This window comes from Rhinoderma darwinii, chromosome 4, assembly GCF_050947455.1.
Source record: "Rhinoderma darwinii isolate aRhiDar2 chromosome 4, aRhiDar2.hap1, whole genome shotgun sequence".
In the NCBI taxonomy this organism is placed as follows: Eukaryota; Metazoa; Chordata; class Amphibia; order Anura; family Rhinodermatidae; genus Rhinoderma; species Rhinoderma darwinii.
Window position 1 is genome coordinate 178662615 of NC_134690.1, and position 24208 is coordinate 178686822.

The window sequence follows — 24208 nt, forward strand, 5'->3', positions numbered from 1 at the left end:
TTTGACACTCCGTTTGGATGTTTGTAAACAGAAAAGCACGTGGTGCTTTTCTGTTTACATTCAGGAGTTTGACAGCTCTTGCGCGAATCACGCAGTTCGCACGGAAGTGCTTCCGTGCGGCATGCGTGGTTTTCACGCACCCATTGACTTCAATGGGTGCGTGAGTGCGCGAAAAACGCACGATTATAGAACATGTCGTGAGTTTTTTTCTGCGCACACGCGCTGAGCGCAATTCACGCATCGTCTAAACTGCCCCATTGACTAATATAGGTGCGTACGACATGCGTGCAAAGCACGCGCGTCGCACGCGCGTATATTACGTTCGTGTAAATGAGGCCTTATTATGACTTCTATGGGGGGCAATGGAAGAAAATGGCAAATTTGCCATTGCTTTTTTTTTACGGTGTTCACTTTGCGGTTTAAATTACATATTAACTTTATTGTTTGAGTCATTATGGTCGCGGCGATACCATATATGTGTACTTTTATTTCTTTTTTACACTTTTACTAAATAAAACCTGTTTTCATGGGAAAAAATTGTTTTATTTGGCTTTTTTACTGTAATTTTTATTAATAATTTTTATTTCAGATTACTTACTTATTTTATTAGTCCCACTAGGGGACATTACTATGTGGCACGTCCTAATAGGCATATTCCCAGGGCAGACCTGGGGGATTTTATCAGGCCCTCTGCTACCATGACACCCCATCGGAGGCCCGTGATTGCATTTGCGGGCCGCCGATGGGTGACAGAGGGAGCTCCCTCCCTCTGTAAACAAGTTAAATGCCACGGTCGCTATTGACCGCAGCATTTAACGGGTTAAATGACCGAGATCGAAGTAAATTTGATCCCGGTCATTGGATCAGGAATCTGGCTGTCTGATGACGGTGTCCCGTGCAGGACTTAGACTGGACCCCCGTGAAAAGGCGACGGCCTAGCCTAAGGCCCCTTAGTGACCACCATGAAAAGGCGTATTGGTGGTCACTAGCGGGTTATTTATTTATTTAACTTTATTAAACTTTTTTTTTACTTTTTTATTAGTCCCACTAGGGGACTTTACTATGCGATCGTTTGATCGCTTTTATAATACACCACAATACTTCTGTATTGCAGCGTATTATTGCCTGTCAGTATAAAACTGACAGGCACTTGCTAGGTCATGCCTCTGGCATGGCGTAGTAGGCATTAACTAGAGGCAATAATATAATAAACCTAAAGAATGGAGTCTGACACACTAAAGTACAATTAAAACAGTATAATTTTATTTGAGAAATATAAAATATAAAAAATTTAAAAGCAGAGATGATTTCCACAGTGCTGTCTACCAGAGGTAGCTGAGAGCATGGAGTTTTTCTTTTCATGGCGCCACTTATTTATTCTGATGCAGCGCCGTGAATATGCATTATGCATAATAAATATTTTTGTTTTACTCATTTATCCATTTGCAAGTTTTAGGAAACGTCCATCCCTTTAAGATTATCATGACTACTAGTCTAGCATCTGGGCGGTTCGGGTTTTAGCTGCATCACCTATCACACTTCTATGTCTTTCTTCCTATCAGATTGAAGGTGGAGTATTTAAATCTGGGTTAGTTCTGTTTTCTTTGCTTGTGATTCTCCTGGTTTGCATATGTTTGATGAAGATTCTGATTATACCCTGTACCTTTGACTATTTGGCTTTTGGTACTGGACCACGGCTTGTCTCTGGATTTACCCTTTGCTTACTGATTGGACATTCTGCTCCCGGCTGGTTTTGACCTCGGCAATTCCTGATATCCTCTAGCTTTGTGATTTGGGCTTGTTTTCCCTCTGGCTGGTATTGCCTGCATTGCACCTCTTGTCCAACACCGTACTCAGTTACAAAAGTCCAACCTGCCTTGCAGTGGGCTCTGGTGAAGACCATGGAGTAGCCTTCGACTCTGCTGATCAGAGTTGTGATGGATTTGAGGTAGTGGATTTACTTGCATGCTTGTTCTAATCTCCAGCGGCCTTTGGGGGAATCGCTCACATAGCAATCCAATCGACTTTCACTCTGGGAATTGCTCAATTAGTGATTCCATAAAAGCAAGCTTTACATATATCTCTTTTGTCTAGCATTTAGCATATTTTTTTTTATATAATACCCACTGTCAGAAGGTTATACTCTTTTATAAGCTGTAAGCACTTGTTAGATACATTTATATAAATAACTTTATTTTTAAAAAATCATAATTTCGAACAATCACTCTTGAGAATTATTCCAATCTTTACTATGGATCACAATATTATCAAAGTCATTTGAATTTTAAATTTCCATGTATTTTCTTCAAAATATTTTTCTCAACCTTAGAGTTTGTGTGGACCAATCCTTTTTTGCATAGAATGATTTTTCAAGTACAGCAGCTAAATGAATGATATGAATAATAACATAAAAACATCATTCATCTTTTTTTTTCATGTCCCATGATAATTGATTGATTTTTCATTATTTTTCTGTGCCTACATGATTGTGATATTAATGTTAAATGCAATGTTTTGCTGTTTTTTCAGCATATAGTAATAATAATGCTCTTAATATGACATTCATATATGCCTGTATACTTCATAGTACATATTTTATTACGCTTACATAAGTGCCATTTGTGCTTTTGTCCATTTTAATGCAGTTTTACACAACTATTGTGTCCTTAGGCTTACTGCATTAAATTCTTTATGTGGTCATCAGACCTTGAAGAAAGTTGTTACCATCTGTCATTAAGATAGTATGTTTTATTCTGTGTTCCCTGCTGGAATATATTACTCCGTAACATGGGTCCATTTATTGTAATGCTTTTCAGTCCATTGGAGTTTTGAATGCTCTATGTATGAATAAAGATGCAATATCATTTGATAATCAAATCATGATATAGTTTAGTACTAGGATAAAATAGTAAGTACTAGGTCCCAGCACACAAAGAGTTAATTTAAAAAAATGTTTATCAGCATACAGTAAAAATATGCATTAGGAGTTATTGCTTATGTGTTACAGGTGCATAGATATGACTAAGGCCACTTTCATATGGCAGTATTTTGATTAGTATTTAATTAGATTTATATTGATGGCTTAAGGATTGGCTATCAATATAAAATGCTTGGAGAAATAAATAGCTAATTAGATCTTCTTCAAATGGTGTGGCAGCTTTCAACTGTGCACCTATCAAATAATAGGGCTCAAAGATTATCCATCTAAGTGTGTGCATCCATTGGACCAACCATGAAATCTACAAAAAATGTGCACATGACACTAAATGTATAGTAAAGCTCAATTATTTTATTGAAGTACTCACAAAATAAAATACATCTTGATAAAAAGGCAGGACCTTGAAGCCATATTATGTAAAATAGTGATTATTATAAAGTACAACCCACAAGGGACAATAGTTTAGGCAATGTATAAAGATGCTAGTGCATATCTGGTAAACAATCACAATGGAATAACCCAAGCTAACTTTTATGGGGTATTTGAATATAACCAGAAATAGTAATGTGAAGGATGGAGTGGACAGAAGTTAATGTTTATAATAATTTTCTTTCTTTAATAAAATATAGACTATAGAGTTGTGTACATAATTGTGATGAAGCAATAGTAGGATTAGATAAGTATACGTGGCAAGATGGCCCCTGAACAGGGACTACGCACTAATAAAATAACAAGTCACTTCCTGGTATGAACGAACTATGAACTATGAAGACATATCTAAAGGACCAGATAAGGGTGAACCTATCCAAGGATGACACAAGTAACAAGAGACTTACAGTGATACGTGCTTTTATAAAAGTGTGATAACATGTACCCACCCCCAGGAGAAAGGAGATATAGAACAAATGTGTGTAATAAAGCAGTGACGCCTCTCCTGATGCTGAGTGAGGAGCTTTATACCAGACTTTGTGTGGTGTGATTCCTTTCGTACGAACTCAGCGTATTATCCCTGCCGGTTGAGACTGATTAGTACCCGAACATTTTGGCGTCCAGCGTGGGGCCACACTCGAGGGATAAGCCGTGTCCGTGATCGACGACCCCCAGACGCCTCAACATTGAATCGCCAGCCACGCTCCCAGGAAGTCTGATCAGCTTCAAATAAAACACGGTAAGGTTAAGTTCATGTTTATGAATATTGGCTCTTATCCGTGTGGGAGAGTGAGCAGGTGATAAGATACCGAGGTATTTGGAGTCGATCCCGGCCACACTCTCAGCGACAGAGAGTTAACCCGCTGTGTGGCTCCAAGAATCATAGTATAGATAGTCGCGTCTCGCCGGCATAGGTGATAAGTATAAGTGTAATAATTTAATTAGTCGCAGGGTATAGTTTGATACCATTAAGACGACAGAGACAATTAGTCGCAGGGTATAGTTTGATACCATTAAGACGACAGGTGTAAGTGTAATAATTTAATTGGTCGCAGGGTATAGTTTGATACCATTAAGACGACAGGTGTAAGTGTAATAATTTAATTAGTCGCAGGGTATAGTTTGATACCATTAAGACGACAGAGACAGACAGTCAGTTATAATTGTGTTTTGTGTTCAGAAACATCGAGAATAAGGTTTCATTCTCAGGACGGTGTTAAATATAGAACAGTATGTTTAATGTGTTTAAAAAAAAAAGAGACAGGCAAAGGAATGTGGTTCATTAACCGCAAAAGAGATAGTAGAAAAAAGAGAAGGCAAGAAGAATGTAGAAAATAGTAAGAAAGTTATGCACATATGTGGCATATTTATAGATGGAAGAATGGGCTGCAGCTCTTAGGGAAAACAAGGGAAGATTAAGTGACGAAGGAAAGTTAGATGAAGCATTAGCTTGGCAAAGAACAGCCATAGCCATAACTAAAGACAAGTTTACTGAGCAAGAAATACGAGACAGAAAGGGTAAAATCATCAAATATGTGTATTACAAAGAACGTGTCCAGCCACCGCCCTATAATGGCGACGGTGGAATTCTAACTTCGTGGGAGTGTCCCAGTTGTGGTCAACAGAACCCGCCCCAAGTTGAATATTGTGTATCATGTCACTTTCCACGCCCCGATCCTCCCATATATGCCACGCCTTCGGCACCACTCCCCGCCCCAGGAGGCCATCTTGGTACACCTAAACCTGTTGTTCCGTTATATCCGGTACTCACACAAGAAGGTGGATTTTATAAGCCCCCTCCGGAGGATGTGGCCACGCCCGGCCCAACCAAATCAGTATGAAATAATCACCTTGTTAATTTTGTCATTTGTAGTGTTTTTTTCTATTTACAGAAGTTCCAGTCTAGTTCACTGATGAAACAACACGTCATCATAATATAGAGATGGTGGCCGTCAGATTGTACTGTTAAACATTAACGTAGATAATTCCTGTACAATGGTGTGATAAATGATTGCAGATACGTATGTTGTTTTGCCGGCATTGAAAGTGTTAAGATTGTGAGAAGTTGTGAGAAATGAGTGTGTGACCTCCCTCCCTCCCCCCTAAAGTGTGCTGTGTTTGGGAGGAGGAGGAGGGGGGCTGACTGGGTGCAGTCTGCAGGGCTGATGAGACAAAGGGATTTCAATATGCACTGCTGAGATATATATATATCAGTAATGTCTACAAACCTAAATACATTTCTTCTCTTTTGCGCATGCGCTGTTGGTTATAAAAGTTCCGATATTTATGTGTTATGATGTGATCAGATTTCATGTGTTTTGATGTTAATTCAGATGTATTAAACTACAGATACTGTGAGACACGGGGGTTTGAAAATGTATGTGCCCCCCACCGTTCCCTACTTTTATATACTGTTTATTGGTTTGCAGTAATTAATGTGATCAGAGATAATATTTTCTGTTTTATTGAATAACTAACTACAATTGTTCTATTTTTGATTTCATATAGAAATTATGTCATTGTAAAGATCAAATGTATTTTGTCAGGAAAAAGTCATTTTTGTTTCAGGCTGTTGTACATTACAGGGGGTTAAATTAGTGTTATGTTGAGATGTAGTTTTGAACTCTGCTACATCACTCTCGCAGAGTCCACAAAGGGGGGAAGGGTGAAGGAACTGATCAGGTACAATTTTGGTTTATGTGTAAGAGACCATCCCCCTCCAGCAAAGTTACACAGGAGGCGAGGTGACATCACTCACACGAGTCTTTATGGATTTAGATGAGGGAGAAGGCAAAACAAAACTTGTCTGGACATTGTTAATTTGATGTAAAGTTTTTAGGAATGTTTTATTTTTATTTGTTTTTGTATTAATCAAGTATTTGCAGAACCTGATAAAAGTGAGATTCTCAAAGTATTCTGGATTATCAGCTGAATGAGGAGGAGTTGTGTTTGGTAGCGGCTTGTGACACCAATCCATGGAGTACCTCTACGCAAGCATATACTTTGTACTGTACTGAACAAAATGGACATGCCACTGCATTTGAGATTAATTTGTGCACTTCTTTTTTCTGAGCAGGTTACTTTACACCGCTGTACTACATTGAACCCAGCGACCTTACTGCCTTTGGAGCAAGGGGGAGAAGACGTAGGTAAAGTATGGTCACAATTTTTGTCTGAAACTGATGAACATGATTGTATGGCCCTTATGGCCCAGGAAACAGTGGTGTTCGCACATGTAAAAGATACCCCACTCCAAAACCCAGACCTAAATACTCTTTGTGGATGGTTCAAGGTATTTTGTAGAAGGATCTTTTCTTACAGGATATGCAGTAACCACCGAAGATGTAGTCCTAGAAGCAGCCTCCTTACCAGCGTCCCGCTCAGCACAAGAAGCGGAGCTTAAGGCCCTGGCAGCAGCATGCCAACATGCAGAAGGAAAGACTGCAAATATATACACTGACTCTCGAAGTAGCAGTAGTAAACATTAAAAGCTCACACCAAGGTGAGTTCACCAGAGACAAAAGGAAATGCTTTGGCAGACCAAGCCGCAAAAGCAAGCAGCACAGAAGCTACCCGTGTTAGCAGCCGTATGTCAGATAAAAGATCCAGAGGAAACAAGACCAGCTGTAAGCCCGGAACTACGGCAAAAACTTCAAGGACAAGCATCAAAAGAAGAAAAAGACAAGTGGACGGCCCAAGGAGCAACGCTACGAAAAGATGGCCTCTGGCAATGCCAGAATAAACTGTGCCTGCCTAAGACAATGTTCCCAATGATGGCCGAAATAACACATGGAGCGACTCACCAATCAAAAACGGCAATGATGGACTTGGTAAACAAGGTGTGGTATGCCCCAGGGTTTAGTGTGATGGCCAGCAGTTTTACACAAGGATGCATGATCTGTGCAACACATAATATTGGAAGAACTGTAAAAGTACCACAGAAGCACACACCCAGACCTATATATCCGTTCCAGAGACTGCAGATAGACTATATTCAATTACCAAAAGTCGGTACCTAGGAGTATGTGCTTGTTTGTATTGATCTCTTTTCAGGATGGCCAGAAGCTTTTCCAGTAACCAAAGCTACAGCCGTAGCCCCAGCAAAGAAACTGATCAACGAGGTGGTGTGCAGATATGGAGTTCCAGAGATGATCGAGAGAGACAGAGGAACTCATTTTACGGGTGAAATCATGAACCATGTGTTGTCAGCTCTAGGCATAAGTCAAGCCCTACATACACCATACCATCCACAAAGTAGTGGGAAGGTTGAGAGACTAAATGGGACTCTCAAATTGAAAATCCAAAAAGCAATGGTAGAAAACGGGAAACCATGGACCGAGTGTCTACCATTAGCCTTGTTCTCAGTAAGATACACGCCCACAAAAAGAACAGGTCTCAGCCCATATGAGATCTTATTTGGGTCGGCTCCCAGATTAGGATGTTATTTTCCACAGGTGCTCCAAATGCAGTATGGTAGACTAACAGATTATGTATCAACGCTTGACAAACAATTGACCAAGGTGCATGCACAAGTCTTTGCTTCCATTCCAGGTCCTGATTCAGTTGAAGGGACGTATAAGCTAGAACCAGGAGATTGGGTCATTGTCAAAAGACACGTGAGGAAGAGCCTTGAGCCACGGTTTGATGGTCCTTTTCAAGTTTTGCTCGTTACAAGCACCTCAGTGAAGCTCGAAGGAAAGGCAAGCTGGATTCACGCCAGTCATTGTAAAAAGGTTCTTCAGCCAGAAGAATGAAGATCTTTGCGGTTGTTGCGGCGGTTGTTGCGTGTGCTCTTATACAAAAAGGCAGAACTGCTACTCCTGTACACGTAATCAGTACAGAATCACTGGAACAGTTCAGGACAGGGTGGGCGAATGCCACAGTGATAGAAAGCAGGGTAACTACACCTGTAAGGCCAATGCCCCGTGTTATACTACAAATGTGACTACAACCGAAGGGACTTGGAAAAAAGGACCACATGGAGGGACTGTGTACCTTCACATAGACAAAACAGCCAACATTAGCATACAAGAAGAGACGCCGGGGCTGTTGCTTTGTTGTTATGAACCAGATTTACAGTATCTACAGAAATATACAACCAGTAAAAATAGAAACAAAATGATAAATAAGACTTACGAAAGATGCAACAAGGAGAGGCTCAACTTTACGATTGTAATAAAAGAAACTGATGGGATGATATTATGTATGAATAATAGCCAAATAAGATATAGAATGTATTTTGTATTCTTGATAACAATTTGAAGAGATAGTTTTAAGCCACATATAACAGTACAAAGTCTGGAAAGAATCCCACACACTTGTAAGAGCGCTGTAACCCAACAGCAGAAAAAGAATGTACACTTCAATATTTCCTTCCCTGAATCCCCCAGCTGTCATAGACAAAAAAGAGAATGGTATGACCCGCTATTAGGAGGGGTAGGAACGGGATTAGGAGTATTGAATGGTATACAGTTAGAAACAGTTATGAACAAATTAAACTCAGTGGGAGACGACACATCTACTGCATTAAGGATAGGTGCGTCATGGTTACCTACTATCTTTGACTTACAGCAAAAAGGGTTAGCTATAGATGAACTGTTTCTAAATGTTTTTAATGAAAGTATGCTAACCGAATATAGAACATTACAGAATGTATCAACTTTTGTAAAATGGACAGTATTGGCTGTCGTCTTATACAGGGAATCTCGGCTATGTGGGACCTGAGGGTCCATTTAGAATTATGGATATGGTAAATTCCACAGAATGGGAAAAATTGATTCTTGAACAGCCAAACCCCGTTGCCCCTAGGATCCGAACCATCTCACAAATAGTTGCAATCGCGAACCCAGGATTCGAAGACACTATGGCTATGGAAACTGGATTTGGGGATACAAATCTATGGTTGGAATGGATGAAATATTCCGCCACTAAAGTAAACAAAAAAATTGAAGGACTTTTACCAACTCCATCCATGTAAACAACCACCCTTTATCGAGACTATTGTTCTGAAGATGAATAGATAGTGTAGGGTGTGCACCGACTCTTTAAGTCCAGCTACAAAGGGGGGTCTCCTAATAGGGGAGGCTCGTCTCAAACTGGTGAAAAAATCCTTTTACTCCCCTTTCCCAGAGCACGGACACACTTAGGTTAAGAAATGAAGAAAATAATGATAAAAGGGGGGACTGTGAAGGATGGAGTGGACAGAAGTTAATGTTTATAATAATTTTCTTTCTTTAATAAAATATAGACTATAGAGTTGTGTACATAATTGTGATGAAGCAATAGTAGGATTAGATAAGTATACGTGGCAAGATGGCCCCTGAACAGGGACTACGCACTAATAAAATAACAAGTCACTTCCTGGTATGAACGAACTATGAACTATGAAGACATATCTAAAGGACCAGATAAGGGTGAACCTATCCAAGGATGACACAAGTAACAAGAGACTTACAGTGATACGTGCTTTTATAAAAGTGTGATAACATGTACCCACCCCCAGGAGAAAGGAGATATAGAACAAATGTGTGTAATAAAGCAGTGACGCCTCTCCTGATGCTGAGTGAGGAGCTTTATACCAGACTTTGTGTGGTGTGATTCCTTTCGTACGAACTCAGCGTATTATCCCTGCCGGTTGAGACTGATTAGTACCCGAACAGTAAGACATGTGTATACAGACCAAATCGATAGCGCCCCCCCCCCGCCCCACATGCGTTTCGCATTTGCTTATTCAGGTTTATTATGTGATTCGTTCCTCGTGGGCCACACGCAGTTTACAGAACATACTAAACTAAAATGAAAAACTAAAATGAAAAAACTAAAATTGGCTGCAGTGGAAAAGGGTTTAAGGGAACCTGTCACTTGATTTTAGGACACTGAACCACCATCAGGTAATTATACTGCTGGGGTTTAGCATCCCAAACATGTCCCTCCCTAAACTGTCCATTTTAGCATTTAGACGTTTTAGTTCCTGAGATGTGATCCAATGGCTCAGTGATCAGATGAAGGACAGTACACCCGGACTCCTCCCCGGACTCATGTCTGGTCATTTTTATACAGCACGTGCTGTATTATAACTTCTTTTAGACAAAATGCTAAAACGAACAGTTTTGAGAGGGGCATGTTTAGGATGCTAAATCCCAGCAGTATAATGACCTGATGGTGGTTCAGTGCCCTAAAATCAAGTGACAGGTTCCCTTAAACCCTTTTCCACTGCAGCCAATTTTAGTTTTTTCATTTTAGTTTTTCCTCCCACCTTCCAAGAGCTATAACTGTTGTATTTTTTTGTCGACAGTCATATGAGGGCATGTTTTTTGTGGGACAATTTGTAGTTTTCATGGCACCATTTAATGTACTGGATAGCTGCAAAAAAAATCTTATTTGTGGGGTTAAATGGGCAAAAAATAGCGATTGTGCCATTTTTGGGGATTTCGTTTTTACAGCGTTCATTATATGGTAAAAATGACATGTTCACCTTATTCTATGGGTTGATACGATTACGGCGATACCAAATTTCTTAGTTTTTTTTATGTTTTACAAATTTTATAAACTATTTGTTAAACAATAAAATTGTTTGTGTCGCCTCATTCTGAGAGCCATATTTTTTTATTTTACCGTTGATAGAGCGGTGTGAAGGCTTATCTTTTGTCGTTTTTATCGGTACTATTTTGGGGTACATGCAACTTTTTGATCACTTTTTATTCCATTTTTTTGGGGAGCTAAGGTCACCAAAAAACAGCAATTTGGGCGTTTTTAATTTATTATTTTTTTACAGCATTCACCGACTGGGTTAAATAACGTTATATTGTAATAGTTTGGACTTTTTGTGGACGCGGCGATACCAGTTATATTTACTTTTGTTTTTCTAACATTTCTTTAGGGGAAAAATGGGAAAAGGGGGGATTTTGCCCTTTTTTTTATTATTATTATTTTCACTACTGAAAACTTTTTAACTATTTACATTCTTTTAAATAATGTTATTAGTCCCCCTAGTGGACTTAAACCAATATACAGATATTACAGTAAATTGTCAGTTTTACAGGCTTCTATTAAGTCCTGGGCTGCCATGACAACCATCGGCACCCCGCAATCACGTCACGGGGTGGCGATGGGTTATCGGAGGGGGCCACCTTCCTCTTTCTAACGGCTTAAATGCTGCGATCGCTATTGACCATGGCATATAAGTGGTTAAACGGTCAGGAACAGCACAATCACTGTTCCTAGCCGTTAGTCCTGGGTGCCAGCTGTAATACACAGCTGACAGCCGCAGCACATGGAGCGGGCTAAAGGGTTTAGGGACATTTAAATATCATGGAATGACCTAGTCAAAGCCCAGACCTCAATCCAATTGAGAACCTGTGGCATAACTGTACACCAACACAACCCATCTAAGTTGGAGACTTTTTGTCTGGTAGAAAGGGCAAAAATCCTAGTGTCCAGATGTGTAAAACTAATAGAAACATACCCCAAGAGGCTTGCATCTGTAATTGCAGCAAAAGGTAGTTCCAAAAAGTATTGACTTACAGGGGAGGAATACGTATGCATGATAAAGTTCTTTGTCTTTTGTCTAAGGGCATACTCACATGGCGCTAAAAAACAAAAACGACATGTAAACGTGTCAAATATGTTAGCACTTCTTGTGAAGCGCTTTTTAAAATACAGGCTTTTTTTCGCATTGTCCAAGTGTCTTTTGACGCGTCTTGTGTACGCATTTGCGTATTTGTTGTCAAATAATTAGGACTCCCATTGACTATGGGAACATTTGGCATGTTTTTGGCACGTTTTACCTGCCAAAGAATTGACCTAACATTTTTTTTTAATGCGACGTGTTTGTTAAATACGCATGCGTAAAAAAATGCACTGTATGTACTAACTGTGCGCTTTACCATTGATTTGAATGGGAAGCTTAATCAATCATTTTTTGACGCATATTTTGGTGCATATAATGCTTCAACACACGTAGTGTGAACAGTGCCGTAATGGTAGACATGTTGTTCAAATTAAATACAAAGCCGCTAAAAATCCATACTTTAACTACTATTCTATTTAGAATGATCAGAGCATGCTGAGTCTAAACCAATACATGTACAAAGGCTCCATGCTGTCCAAATACAGACCACACTATACAAATCGGATTTCCCATTCATGTATCTGTATTGAGTAAAATTGCACTTTAGCAGTTCTGACAATATAACATAGTAGTAAAAGCCACCAGTAAATAATCTGGTGTGAATGCTGCATTTCAAGCATAAACATAATCATATATTTCAAAACTTCTTTGAAATTGAAATATCCCTAGAGTGCTTTCGTCCTTATGGGGACAAACATCTTTTATAGATATAAGTCATAGTACGATGAAGGAAGTTGGGTTATAGATGATATAGTTCTAATATGTTGTCTTTAACCTATATACTTCATATATAAACTGTATATAAAACATCTATATTAGTAAATGGACCTTCAAAAAGAAAATCTCCACTTGGTATTTTGGTAATTGCAGCAGAAAACGTATTTAGTTGTCAGAAACAAGCCCTGTATGAAATAAAACAATGAATCGCCATGCATTTCTTTCAGACTCTTTGCCAATACCAAAGTAATCCTGTACTATTTCATACAGGTGTTTTTTACAGATTTATACATAATCCTCTTGTTTTATTGAAATCCATATTTTTCCTGCAACGGTATGAACTCTGTTTTCCCTCAGGGAGCTACACACTTAACAAGAGATAATACACACAGAAAAAAAAAACATGAATATGAAAAAAAGAGCAGGTGTATACTATATAAACAAACTAAATTATCATGAAGTAAACAGAAGACCAAAAAAATAATTATTCCGTTGGGAAATCTTTATTTATTGGTGCTGCCCTAGCCACTGTTAGTGCTGACGCCCCTGATAAAGCAGCTTTTCAAAAATCGCAACATGTCCTAATTGTTGCAGGTTTTACCTCCCAATGAATTCAATCGGGGAAAACCTGCAACAGAAAACCAGCGATCTCACAGCATAGATTGACATGCTTGCGGTTTAAAAAAACCGCACTGCAGGTCAGTTTATGAACATTTATTCTGTGGTTTATTTATGCGGCGTGTGGATGAGATTTGTTCAAATCTCATCCACTGTGCTGCTACTGTGTAAGGCCCTATGCACACGGCCGTTGCCGTAATCACGGTCCGCAATTGCGGGCATGGCCGGCCACCTGCATTTTGGGGCCGTACTCCCATACAAAGTATTGGAGCACGGCCCGTAAAATGCCAAAGAACGGACATGTTCCATAATTTTCGGAACATTTCTACGGCACGGACACCCATCTGTAGCGATATGGAAAGGTGTCCGCGACCAATAGAACTGAATGGGTCCGTAATTGCGGACCATATTACAGTCCGCAATTACGAAGCATTTTTACGGTTGTGTGCATGGGGCTTTATGCTGTAGTTTTTCGCAATGAAATACGTTGCGGAAATTCTTCAGTATTATGCAACGTGTGAACTGATCTTAAAAGAAATGCTCAGTGCTACCCCGTTAACATTCCCTCCCATGCCCCCCACATGAACACTGAGACCCATTTCCCCTATTATTGATTAGGTCACAGTTTATTGCAGAGTAAAGAAGGTTGGAACCAGCGCTGAGAAAAGTGAATCTGTTTAAAACAAGTTTTAATATTAATTTGAATAAAAGCAATGAACAGAAAAGTGGTAATGACGGGCAGGTAATGTCCAAGAGTTCAGAGAGTGATGAGAAATAGGCGGTAGCCTACGCGTTTCAGACCCTATCTGGGTCCTTAGTCATGGCTTGTAATTTCAATACATTACCTGCCCGTCATTACCACTTTTCTGTTCATTGCTTTTATTCAAATTAATATTAAAACTTGGAAATAGTTTCCTGTTTTAAACAGATTCACTTTTCTCAGCGCTGGTTCCAACCTTCTTTTTTCTGCCATATCCCCCGCGTGTGCCGACACGAGGATCCGTGTGCTGACCACCCTACCTGTGACTAGGTGAGCTGGAGGAAATTCTCCCCCTTGTTTTTCTGTACGTCACAGTTTATTATTATTATTTTTTTTAAATACTCCCTTCCCGACAGGAGCAAATTGCGCCCGGCTGGTTACATCAGTACATTGTCCTACTTTTAAAAGTAGGCCAATGAGCTGACGTAACCTTGGATCACGTGATGTAAACTAACCAATGGACAGCTTAGAGCTGTGTTGCTAATGTGTTGCTGTTAGTGCTGACGCCCCTGATAAAGCAGCTTTTCAAAAATCGCAACATGTCCTAATTGTTGCAGGTTTTACCTCCCAATGAATTCAATGGGGGAAAACCTGCAACAGAAAACCAGCGATCTCACAGCATAGATTGACATGCTTGCGGTTTAAAAAAACCGCACTGCAGGTCAGTTTATGAACATTTATTCTGTGGTTTATTTATGCGGCGTGTGGATGAGATTTGTTCAAATCTCATCCACTGTGCTGCTACTGTGTAAGGCCCTATGCACACGGCCGTTGCCGTAATCACGGTCCGCAATTGCGGGCATGGCCGGCCACCTGCATTTTGGGGCCGTACTCCCATACAAAGTATTGGAGCACGGCCCGTAAAATGCCAAAGAACGGACATGTTCCATAATTTTCGGAACATTTCTACGGCACGGACACCCATCTGTAGCGATATGGAAAGGTGTCCGCGACCAATAGAACTGAATGGGTCCGTAATTGCGGACCATATTACAGTCCGCAATTACGAAGCATTTTTACGGTTGTGTGCATGGGGCTTTATGCTGTAGTTTTTCGCAATGAAATACGTTGCGGAAATTCTTCAGTATTATGCAACGTGTGAACTGATCTTAAAAGAAATGCTCAGTGCTACCCCGTTAACATTCCCTCCCATGCCCCCCACATGAACACTGAGACCCATTTCCCCTATTATTGATTAGGTCACAGTTTATTGCAGAAAAAAGAAGGTTGGAACCAGCGCTGAGAAAAGTGAATCTGTTTAAAACAAGTTTTAATATTAATTTGAATAAAAGCAATGAACAGAAAAGTGGTAATGACGGGCAGGTAATGTCCAAGAGTTCAGAGAGTGATGAGAAATAGGCGGTAGCCTACGCGTTTCAGACCCTATCTGGGTCCTTAGTCATGGCTTGTAATTTCAATACATTACCTGCCCGTCATTACCACTTTTCTGTTCATTGCTTTTATTCAAATTAATATTAAAACTTGGAAATAGTTTCCTGTTTTAAACAGATTCACTTTTCTCAGCGCTGGTTCCAACCTTCTTTTTTCTGCCATATCCCCCGCGTGTGCCGACACGAGGATCCGTGTGCTGACCACCCTACCTGTGACTAGGTGAGCTGGAGGAAATTCTCCCCCTTGTTTTTCTGTACGTCACAGTTTATTATTATTATTTTTTTTAAATACTCCCTTCCCGACAGGAGCAAATTGCGCCCGGCTGGTTACATCAGTACATTGTCCTACTTTTAAAAGTAGACCAATGAGCTGACGTAACCTTGGATCACGTGATGTAAACTAACCAATGGACAGCTTAGAGCTGTGTTGCTAATGATTTTTTTGTGTGTTTTTTAAAAGTTCAGACATTGGACTACTTCGGATTCGAGGACTATTTTGATGACAGTGTTTTTATTTTCAATAAAATGGTTAACGAGGGTTGTGTTTATAATAAATATTTTTTTGTGTTGGTGTTTTTTGTAACTTAATTTCTACTGCTTTAGTAATGGCAGCTGTCTGATAGACAGCATCCATGCTTAGTGTTAGCCGGGAATTCCGCTCCTTGTCGTAGCGCTTGATGTCTCTGTCCATATATGACAGTGAGATTGAGGGGCAACTCCTGAAGTGGAATCCCCATCCACAGCGCTGCTGACGTTGTTATCGGGGATTCCACTCCAGGAGAAGCCCCTGACATCTCGGTCCATTTATGGACAGTGACAGCAGGGGCTTCTCCTGGAGCCGAATCACAGGCCATCGCACCAGCAACGCTGTGGATGGGGATTCCACTTTAGGAGTTGCCCCTGATGTCACTGCCCATATATGGAAAGAGACATCAAGCGCTACAACAAGGAGCGGAATCCCCGGCCACAAGGGGGATTCTACTCCTTCAGGGCCCTACAGTGCCCCTATGAACAGGAAGGGGGTGCTATCTACAAGGGGGCTGCAAGAAATCTCCTCCTTCTAATATGCATTTCGCGCTGTGAGGAGGAGGAAAGAAAGCACGGCAGTGGCAGAGGTTTAGAGGAGTGTCGCGGCACCTCTGGAGAGTTCTCACGGCACCCCAGGGAACCACTGCATTAGACAATAAAGAATTTATACAAACCTGCTCTGGACCTTGTTTGGTGCCCCCCTGCTCTGCCGTCAGTTCCCCACAGCGCTTCTTAGACTATAAGTCTAAGACACACCCACTGTTCTCAGATTGGCCACAGATGTTCACGTGAGCAGCTCTGGCCAATCCAATAACAGAGAGCGTGTATTACAGTCTCAGGAGCGCTGGATAAGCGCATCCCCTCCCCTTGCCCTGTGAGTGACCTGACTGCTGGTCGGTCTGGTCACGAGCTCAACCCAAAAAAAAATAAAAAAAACAACACGTTTCTGCAGCTGCCCCCCCCTCTGGACTCCCAAGGCACTGCACTCCCAGTGCCTACTGGGAAATACGGCCCTGCTATACGCCCGTGCTTATGGATGCTGAGTTGACCACAGGGGAATTAAAGTTTCTCCACCCACTGTCTAAAGTGAAGCTCTGGTATAAACGAAATAGTAGCTTTTGGCCAGTCCCATTGAGCGCTATATCTCCACAAACCTTAACTTACTTGAAGGCTGCCATTAAAAAGATTACCCACTGTCCTCTATTAGGCCACAGCTGAAGGCTGTATTCAGACAGGCGTTGTAAAACACGTCTGTTTCATGAGGGAAAAACAGAGGAATTTACAGATCTTTATCTGGACTCTGATAACTTGCTGCAGCGTGATATCACACAACAAAAGCCATTGAAAAGTCATTGAAAAAGTCAAGATAAAGGATCTTTAATGCATTAAAAGTCAAGATAAAGATGGCTACATCTGTGCGCGCTCCATAATCAGCAGGTGACGGCTGTGTTATACAGCCGACACCTCACTCCAGTGGGCGGAATCAAAGTTCACTTTGATTCCGCCCGTTTAACACCTTAAATGTCACAGTCAATTGCGACCGCAGCATTTAAATTCCTAGAATCAGGGAGGCGCCCCCTCAAACACGCCATCGTGCCCCCCCACGTGGCGCGATAGGATGGTTACAATGGTTGATATTGCAGCCTGGGGGCCTAATGAAGGCCATCTTTGTAGGGCTTTAAAGGAGACTGTCAGTAACATGATATACTGCAATACATTATTGCAGTATATCATGCAAACGATCCAACGATAGCTGGTTCAAGTTCCCTAGGGGGACTAATAAAAAAAGTAAAAAACAGTTAAATAAACTCTTTTTTATGTTCCAAAAAAAAAAAGTATTAAAAGTTAAAAAAACAAACAATTTTCCAATTTTTTCCCTAAAAGTTAACATAACTGGTATCGCCGCTTCTGTAAAAGTCTGAACTATCACAATATAGCATTGTTTAACTCGCTAGGTGAACGCCGTAAAAAATAAATAAATATATAAAACATGCAAATTGCTGTTTTTTGGTCACCTTAGCTCTCCAATAACTGAAATAAAAAGTGATCAAAAAGTCACATATACCCCAAAATGGTATCAGTGAAAACAATAGCTTGCCATGCTAAAATTAAGCCCCCAAATTGCTAAATTGACAGAAAAAGAAAAAAGTTATGGTTCTCAGAACAGGGCGACACAATTTTATTTATTTTTTTAGCAAATATAAAACAAAACATATAAATTTGGTATTGCCATAATCGTATCAAACCTGTAGAATAGGGTACACATGTAGTTTTTACCGCCGGTGATGGACGCCGTAAAAACAAAAACCCCCAAAAAATTGCGTAATCACTGTTTTTTCCCCATTTCACCCCACAAATATATATTTTTTCAGCTTCCCAGTACATTATGTGGTACAATAAATGGGGCCATGAAAAACTACAACTTGTCCTGCAAAAAACAAGCCCTTATATGGCTATGTCGATGAAAAAACAAATTGGTTATGGCTTCGGGTATTGTCACCATGTCCAGTAGGTCTCCATTCCTGCTGTCTTCCTTCTGTGCTGTGCAAACATTTTATAACAGATAATCAGAAACCGTTCCTGTATGTGAGTTGTGACCAGTGTATACATTCGGCCCATCACATGCTGCTCCTGTTTAGCATTTTAATGTGATTTAGTGATAATTCAATTAGTAGTATGCCAGAGTGCGATCCGTGTCTGTTTTTAACGTCCGTGTAGCATCAGTGATAATTCAATTAACGCCTCATGCACACAGCCGTGTGTGCTGTCCGGGTCCCATCTGTGATCCGAGGAAAGATAAGACATGTTTACAAAGCATTAGTGAGGCCCCATCTAGAATATGCAGTTCAGTTCTGGGCTCCAGTTCATAGAAAGGATGCCCTGGAGTTGGAAAAAATACAAAGAAGAGCAACGAAGCTAATAAGGGGCATGGAGAATTTAAGTTATGAGGAAAGATTGAAAGAATTAAACCTATTTAGCCTTGAAAAAAGAAGACTAAGGGGGGACATGATTAACTTATATAAATATATTAATGGCACATACAAAAAATATGGTGAAATCCTGTTCCTTGTAAAACCCCCTCAAAAAACAAGGGGGCACTCCCTCCGTCTGGAGAAAAAAAGGTTCAAGCTGCAGAGGCGACAAGGCTTCTTTACAGTGAGAACTGTGAATTTATGGAATAGCCTACCGCAGGAGCTGGTCACAGCAGGGACAGTAGATGGCTTTAAAAAAGGGTTAGATAATTTCCTAGAACAAAAAAATATTAGCTCCTATGTGTAGAAATTTTTCCTTCCCTTTTCCCTTCCCTTGGTTGAACTTGATGGACATGTGTCTTTTTTCAGCCGTACTAACTATGTAACTATGTAACTATGTAACTATGTTCTATCTTTCCTCAGATCAGAGACTCGGACCATTTTTAATGGACCCAATGAAAGTGAATAGGTCCGTGTAGACTATCGGGTGCCATTCGTATGCCGTCAAAAACCGCCGAGTGCTAATAGTATGCCAGAGTGCACCCCGTGTGTCAGTGTTTAACATCCATGTAGCATCAGTGATAATTCAATTAGTAGTATGCCAGAGTGCATTCCGTGTGTCAGTTAACGTTTGTGTAGCATCAGTGATAATTCAATTAGTAGTATGCCAGAGTGATCTCTGTGTGTCACTGTTTAACATCCGTGTAGCATTCGTGATAATTCAATTATTAGTATGCCAGAGTTTGCTCCATATGTCATTTTTTAACATCCGTGCAGCATCAGTGAAACGTTATACTTTATTTTCAGAGTCTCCTAGAAACCCATACGCAGGGGTGTGATCCAGCCGGTTCGCCCGTTTCTCCCAAAACAGTTGTAAAAATTATAGCTGGTTCGGAGAACCAGGTTGAAGCCGGAACCCAGAGCCGGACACCTGCACTCAATTGTATCCGCATCCTTATCTACAGGACGCCCTATCTACAGGGGACTGTATGGGGGGCCCTGACTACAGGGGACTACAGGAGGCACAATCTACGGCCTGTAGACTACAGGAGGAACTATCTACAGGGGAACTTCTACAGGGGACACTATGGGCTTCCTATCTACAGGGGGCCCTATCTACAGGGGACTCTACAGGGGCACTATCTGCAGGAGGCGCTATGGGGAAAACTATCTGTGGAGGGCTCTATGATGGGTACTATCTACAGGGGGTCTATGATGAGCACTATCTACAGGGGGCTTTACGAGTGGCATGATCTACAGGGGGCATTGTGAGTGGCACTATCTACAGAGGGCACAGTGTGTGTGTGGTGCTTTAATATACAGTGTTTGACACAATTTTATTCAGGGGCACAGTGTATGGTGCTATATATTCATGGGCACAGTGTATAGTGCTATATATTCAGGGGTACATTGTATGGTACTATTATAGTCAGGGACATAGTGTATGATAATATTATATTCAGAGGCATAGAGTGTGGCACCATGACAATTTTATCTTCATTTATAGGTGTGGAAATGTTGGAATAGTGAGGAGCTGAAGACATCTGAGCGCCAAACTCTGCAGAAATGGGTCTTGGCTAGGAGGCGTCGTCACGGAGGTCTGGACCGGATGGAAAAGAAAAGAGAAAAATAAACACTCTAATCTGAGAAGACATCACCTGTGAGTCACTAAATGTAAATGTTTAAACTCCCTGTGACTGATCAGTACTGTAATAACTGTATGATCTGCATCGAGATGATGGGTGCATCGTTCTTTTTTGAGAAACATCAACTCCCAGCATATCCTTACCATTGTTCAGGCCATACTGTAGGTTTATGTCGTACAAACTTATATGGCAGGGGTTAAACAAAATTTGCAATTGATCTCTATACTGAGCTGTATAGGTGCTTGGGATGTATATATGTTTTGAGCTTGGTTTTGGTGCTGTGTATATTTCCTAGCTTGGTTCTGATGCTGTATATTTGTACTGAGCTTGTTTCTAGTGCTGTATTTATGTACTGAGCTTTGTTCTGGTGCTGTATATATGTACTGAGCTTGGTTCTGGTGCTGTATATATGCACCGAGCTGTATTCTGGTGATGTATTTATGTACTGAGCTTAGTTCTGGTGTTGTATATATGTTTTGAGCTTTGTTCTGGTGCTGTATACATGTACAGAGTTTTGTTCTGGTACTGTAAATATGTATTGAGTTTGGTTTTGGTCTATACGTAATGTGTGAGTTTAATACAATGTGTGGGTAGGTAGGTATGTATGTATGTATGTATGCTGTATATATGTAATTATATACAAAGTATGGCAATCCAGTTAAACATTCTGGACAGGGAATTTGTTTCATTTAGAGTCCACTTTAATATAGGGTGTATTTGGAATAATGTAATTGTGTTATTTGATTATTAGAATAATTTTCCATGTTGCGATACACTGCAAAACACCGCAAACCAGAGAACCTGTTGTGAAAAATTTGAATAACACCCTGCCCATACGTGAAAAACGGACCACACTCAGTTGGCGTTCGTGCTAATCAATTTTTTTTTAACGAATCCATTGATTTTAGTTGGCGAGTCTAGCGCAAGAATTAGACTAAAGTAGTAAATGCTGACCAACAGTCTGTGCAGAAAATCAGACATGTGAAAGAGCCCCATTGACTTTAATGTGTCAGTGTTCAGCCATGTTCTGTCTGTTCTACACTCGGACACCACACGCACAGCACATGGACGTGAACAGAACACAGACGCAAAAAATCATCTGAATAGGCCCGAAGTCTGCGCTGGTCAAAACATTATGACAGCTGAGCAGTGTAGGCATGAGCCACTTAGTAGTATTGCAAATAATACAACTACCAACCACTGCAGTTGGCAGTTGTAGAATTTTCTAGACTTTAGCCAAGCTGAATTTTTTATTTTATGCCCAAAGTTACACTTTAAATCAGAATTAACCACTTTGTTATGCTAGTGAGCAACAAAAAAAACCAAACAACCTTGTTTTGAGACAGCCCTGCTGTATTTAACATGGCAAAATTATTATAAATCAATATAATTATCAATTCATTACTGTATAAAGAACATTTCTTAGAATATATACAGCACAAATCATATCACAATAAGACTCAATAAGTTCACGCTAACATTTATCTTTATGTTTTTTTACATGTACTGTCTCAAAAAACATAAAAGAAAACATTGTTTCATGGATTCCATTGTTTCTGTAGGATTCAAATACTTTGGTCTGCATAAAATTGCATAGTTTAAAGGAGATTTTTCACCACAGGAAATAGCATATCGCTAGGATATGCTTTCACTTTCTGATCGGTGGGGGTCTAAATAATGCCAGGACACCATCGATCCGGGATGCAGTACTAGTCTAGCGCAGTGGCCACTTCAAAGTTTCCCTCGACACAGTAGTGCACACAGCCACCATCTGTACAGGGGACTGCAACACAGCTCCACCCTTCATTTTCAGCATCTGTGGGGGACCCAACAGTCAAACTCTCACCGATTAGAAAGTGATGGCATATCCTAGCTTTTCAAGTCAGTACCTGTTTTAATTAACCATCTAGAAAACAAATGCTACATTTTTAGGTCCTGTAAATATAACCAGATTAAAAAAATATTGAAGATCCGACGCAACTCATCGTTTTATACAGCAATTGTCAAATTGGTTTAGTTCAAATGCATGAAAAATACAAACTGAAAAACATGCACCAAAAAAAAAAAACAGTGTAAACAATAATATTCAACCATATCCAATTGTATCCACTCTAACAAAAAAAGTAATATATATTAAAAATTAGAAGAATATAGAAAATGTTTATGGAAAATGAAGTCCTACCTGACTTTTAAATTTCCTTGTTGAGGCTGTCCATCAAAAACAGATAAAATATCAAAATCTTCCTCCAGTGCAAATATTTGAAATGACAGTTGTATCCTGTTTCTTTCCCCAGTAATTATTATCCATGTACAGTTAGCATAATTTGGATATCCATGTGGAAACCCAGGACTTTCTATTGTACCATTTGGACCTTGTACTAATCCTCCACAATTTTGACCTGCAATAAATAAGAAAACATAAATATATGTTATTTTACAAATAAATATAAATAAAATATTGCATATCATTGGATAAGATTTGCATAGAAAAGACCATCTTGTCCATACAAGGAAACATGGTACAGTATATTTTCCATTATTGGGGCTATGAGACTGGTTCATGTGACATCTATGCTATACACTGCCCCTTTACTCAGCTACTTAACACTGGTCATATATACATGTATACAAACTGGATATGTCTGAAAGCAGAGTATAGTTGGGTGAAAAGTCAGAAATAATAATCTGTTTACATCTCTAAGTGGAATAGACACCAAGTGGCACCAAAATATAATCAAGTTATTTATAAATTAATGTCATGCAAACTTCCAGCCTCCTAAAGCATAATGAGGGCCTGCTCACATCAGTGTTAGGTTTCCGTTGATAAGTTCCGTTCAACCTCTCCATCGGAGGAACGGATGAATGGAAAGCCGAACGGAAACTATAGCTTCCATTTGTATTACCATTGATTTCAATGGTAATGCTTCTGTTGCGTTTGGTCTCCATTTGTTGGCTTTCTGTAAAGTTTCTTTTTTTTTCACGGAAACAATAGCGTAGTTGACTACGTTATTGTTTCTGTGAAAAAAACTGCAATTCTTGCATTTCTGTTTTCTTTGTTATTTTGCTCCCATGATGGAGCAGAACAATGGAAAACTGAAACGCAGATGTGAACTAACCCTTAGTATATTTTTATTTTAAAAAAAATCAGACATTTCAAATGAGGACCATATCAGATCTTCAGTCCAGTTTGACATGGCCAAAAAAGTGATGTTTTAACCCATCTTCGGGTGTGATCGGTGCTCCTTGTGAGGCTGAAGACACCTCACATAGAACATTTACAGTATGTGAGCTGTCTTCAAGTAGACAAGGAGCGCCGATCACAGCCGAAGATGCAGGGCGCTCATCTAAGTGCTTCTGCATCTTCGTTTCCGTACCGGTTGGGGTCTCAGCACCCGAACGCCCACCGACAACCACTTCTGCTCCGTCTTGCAATGATGGTGTGGGTTTCAGCACCCAAAACCCAATAATCCAAATTTCTGATATGTCTCTAAGACATTTCAAAAGTTTAATAAAAGTGCAGTTACTCTTTAAGTGAGCGGGTATTTTTTTATTTTTCGTTTTTTTCGTCATATTTAGAGGC

General features: G+C 40.1%; 1 protein-coding gene across 1 annotated transcript in view; it reads right to left on the reverse strand.

Annotated features, from left to right (window-relative positions):
* Window positions 1-24208, reverse strand: part of CSMD1 (CUB and Sushi multiple domains 1) — a 1675903-nt gene that overhangs the window by 1393513 nt on the left and 258182 nt on the right. Inside the window, exon 2 of the mRNA XM_075861938.1 lies at window positions 22811-23027. Within this exon, the coding sequence (XP_075718053.1) occupies window positions 22811-23027 (217 nt within the window). The remainder of the gene's footprint in view (window positions 1-22810; window positions 23028-24208) is intronic.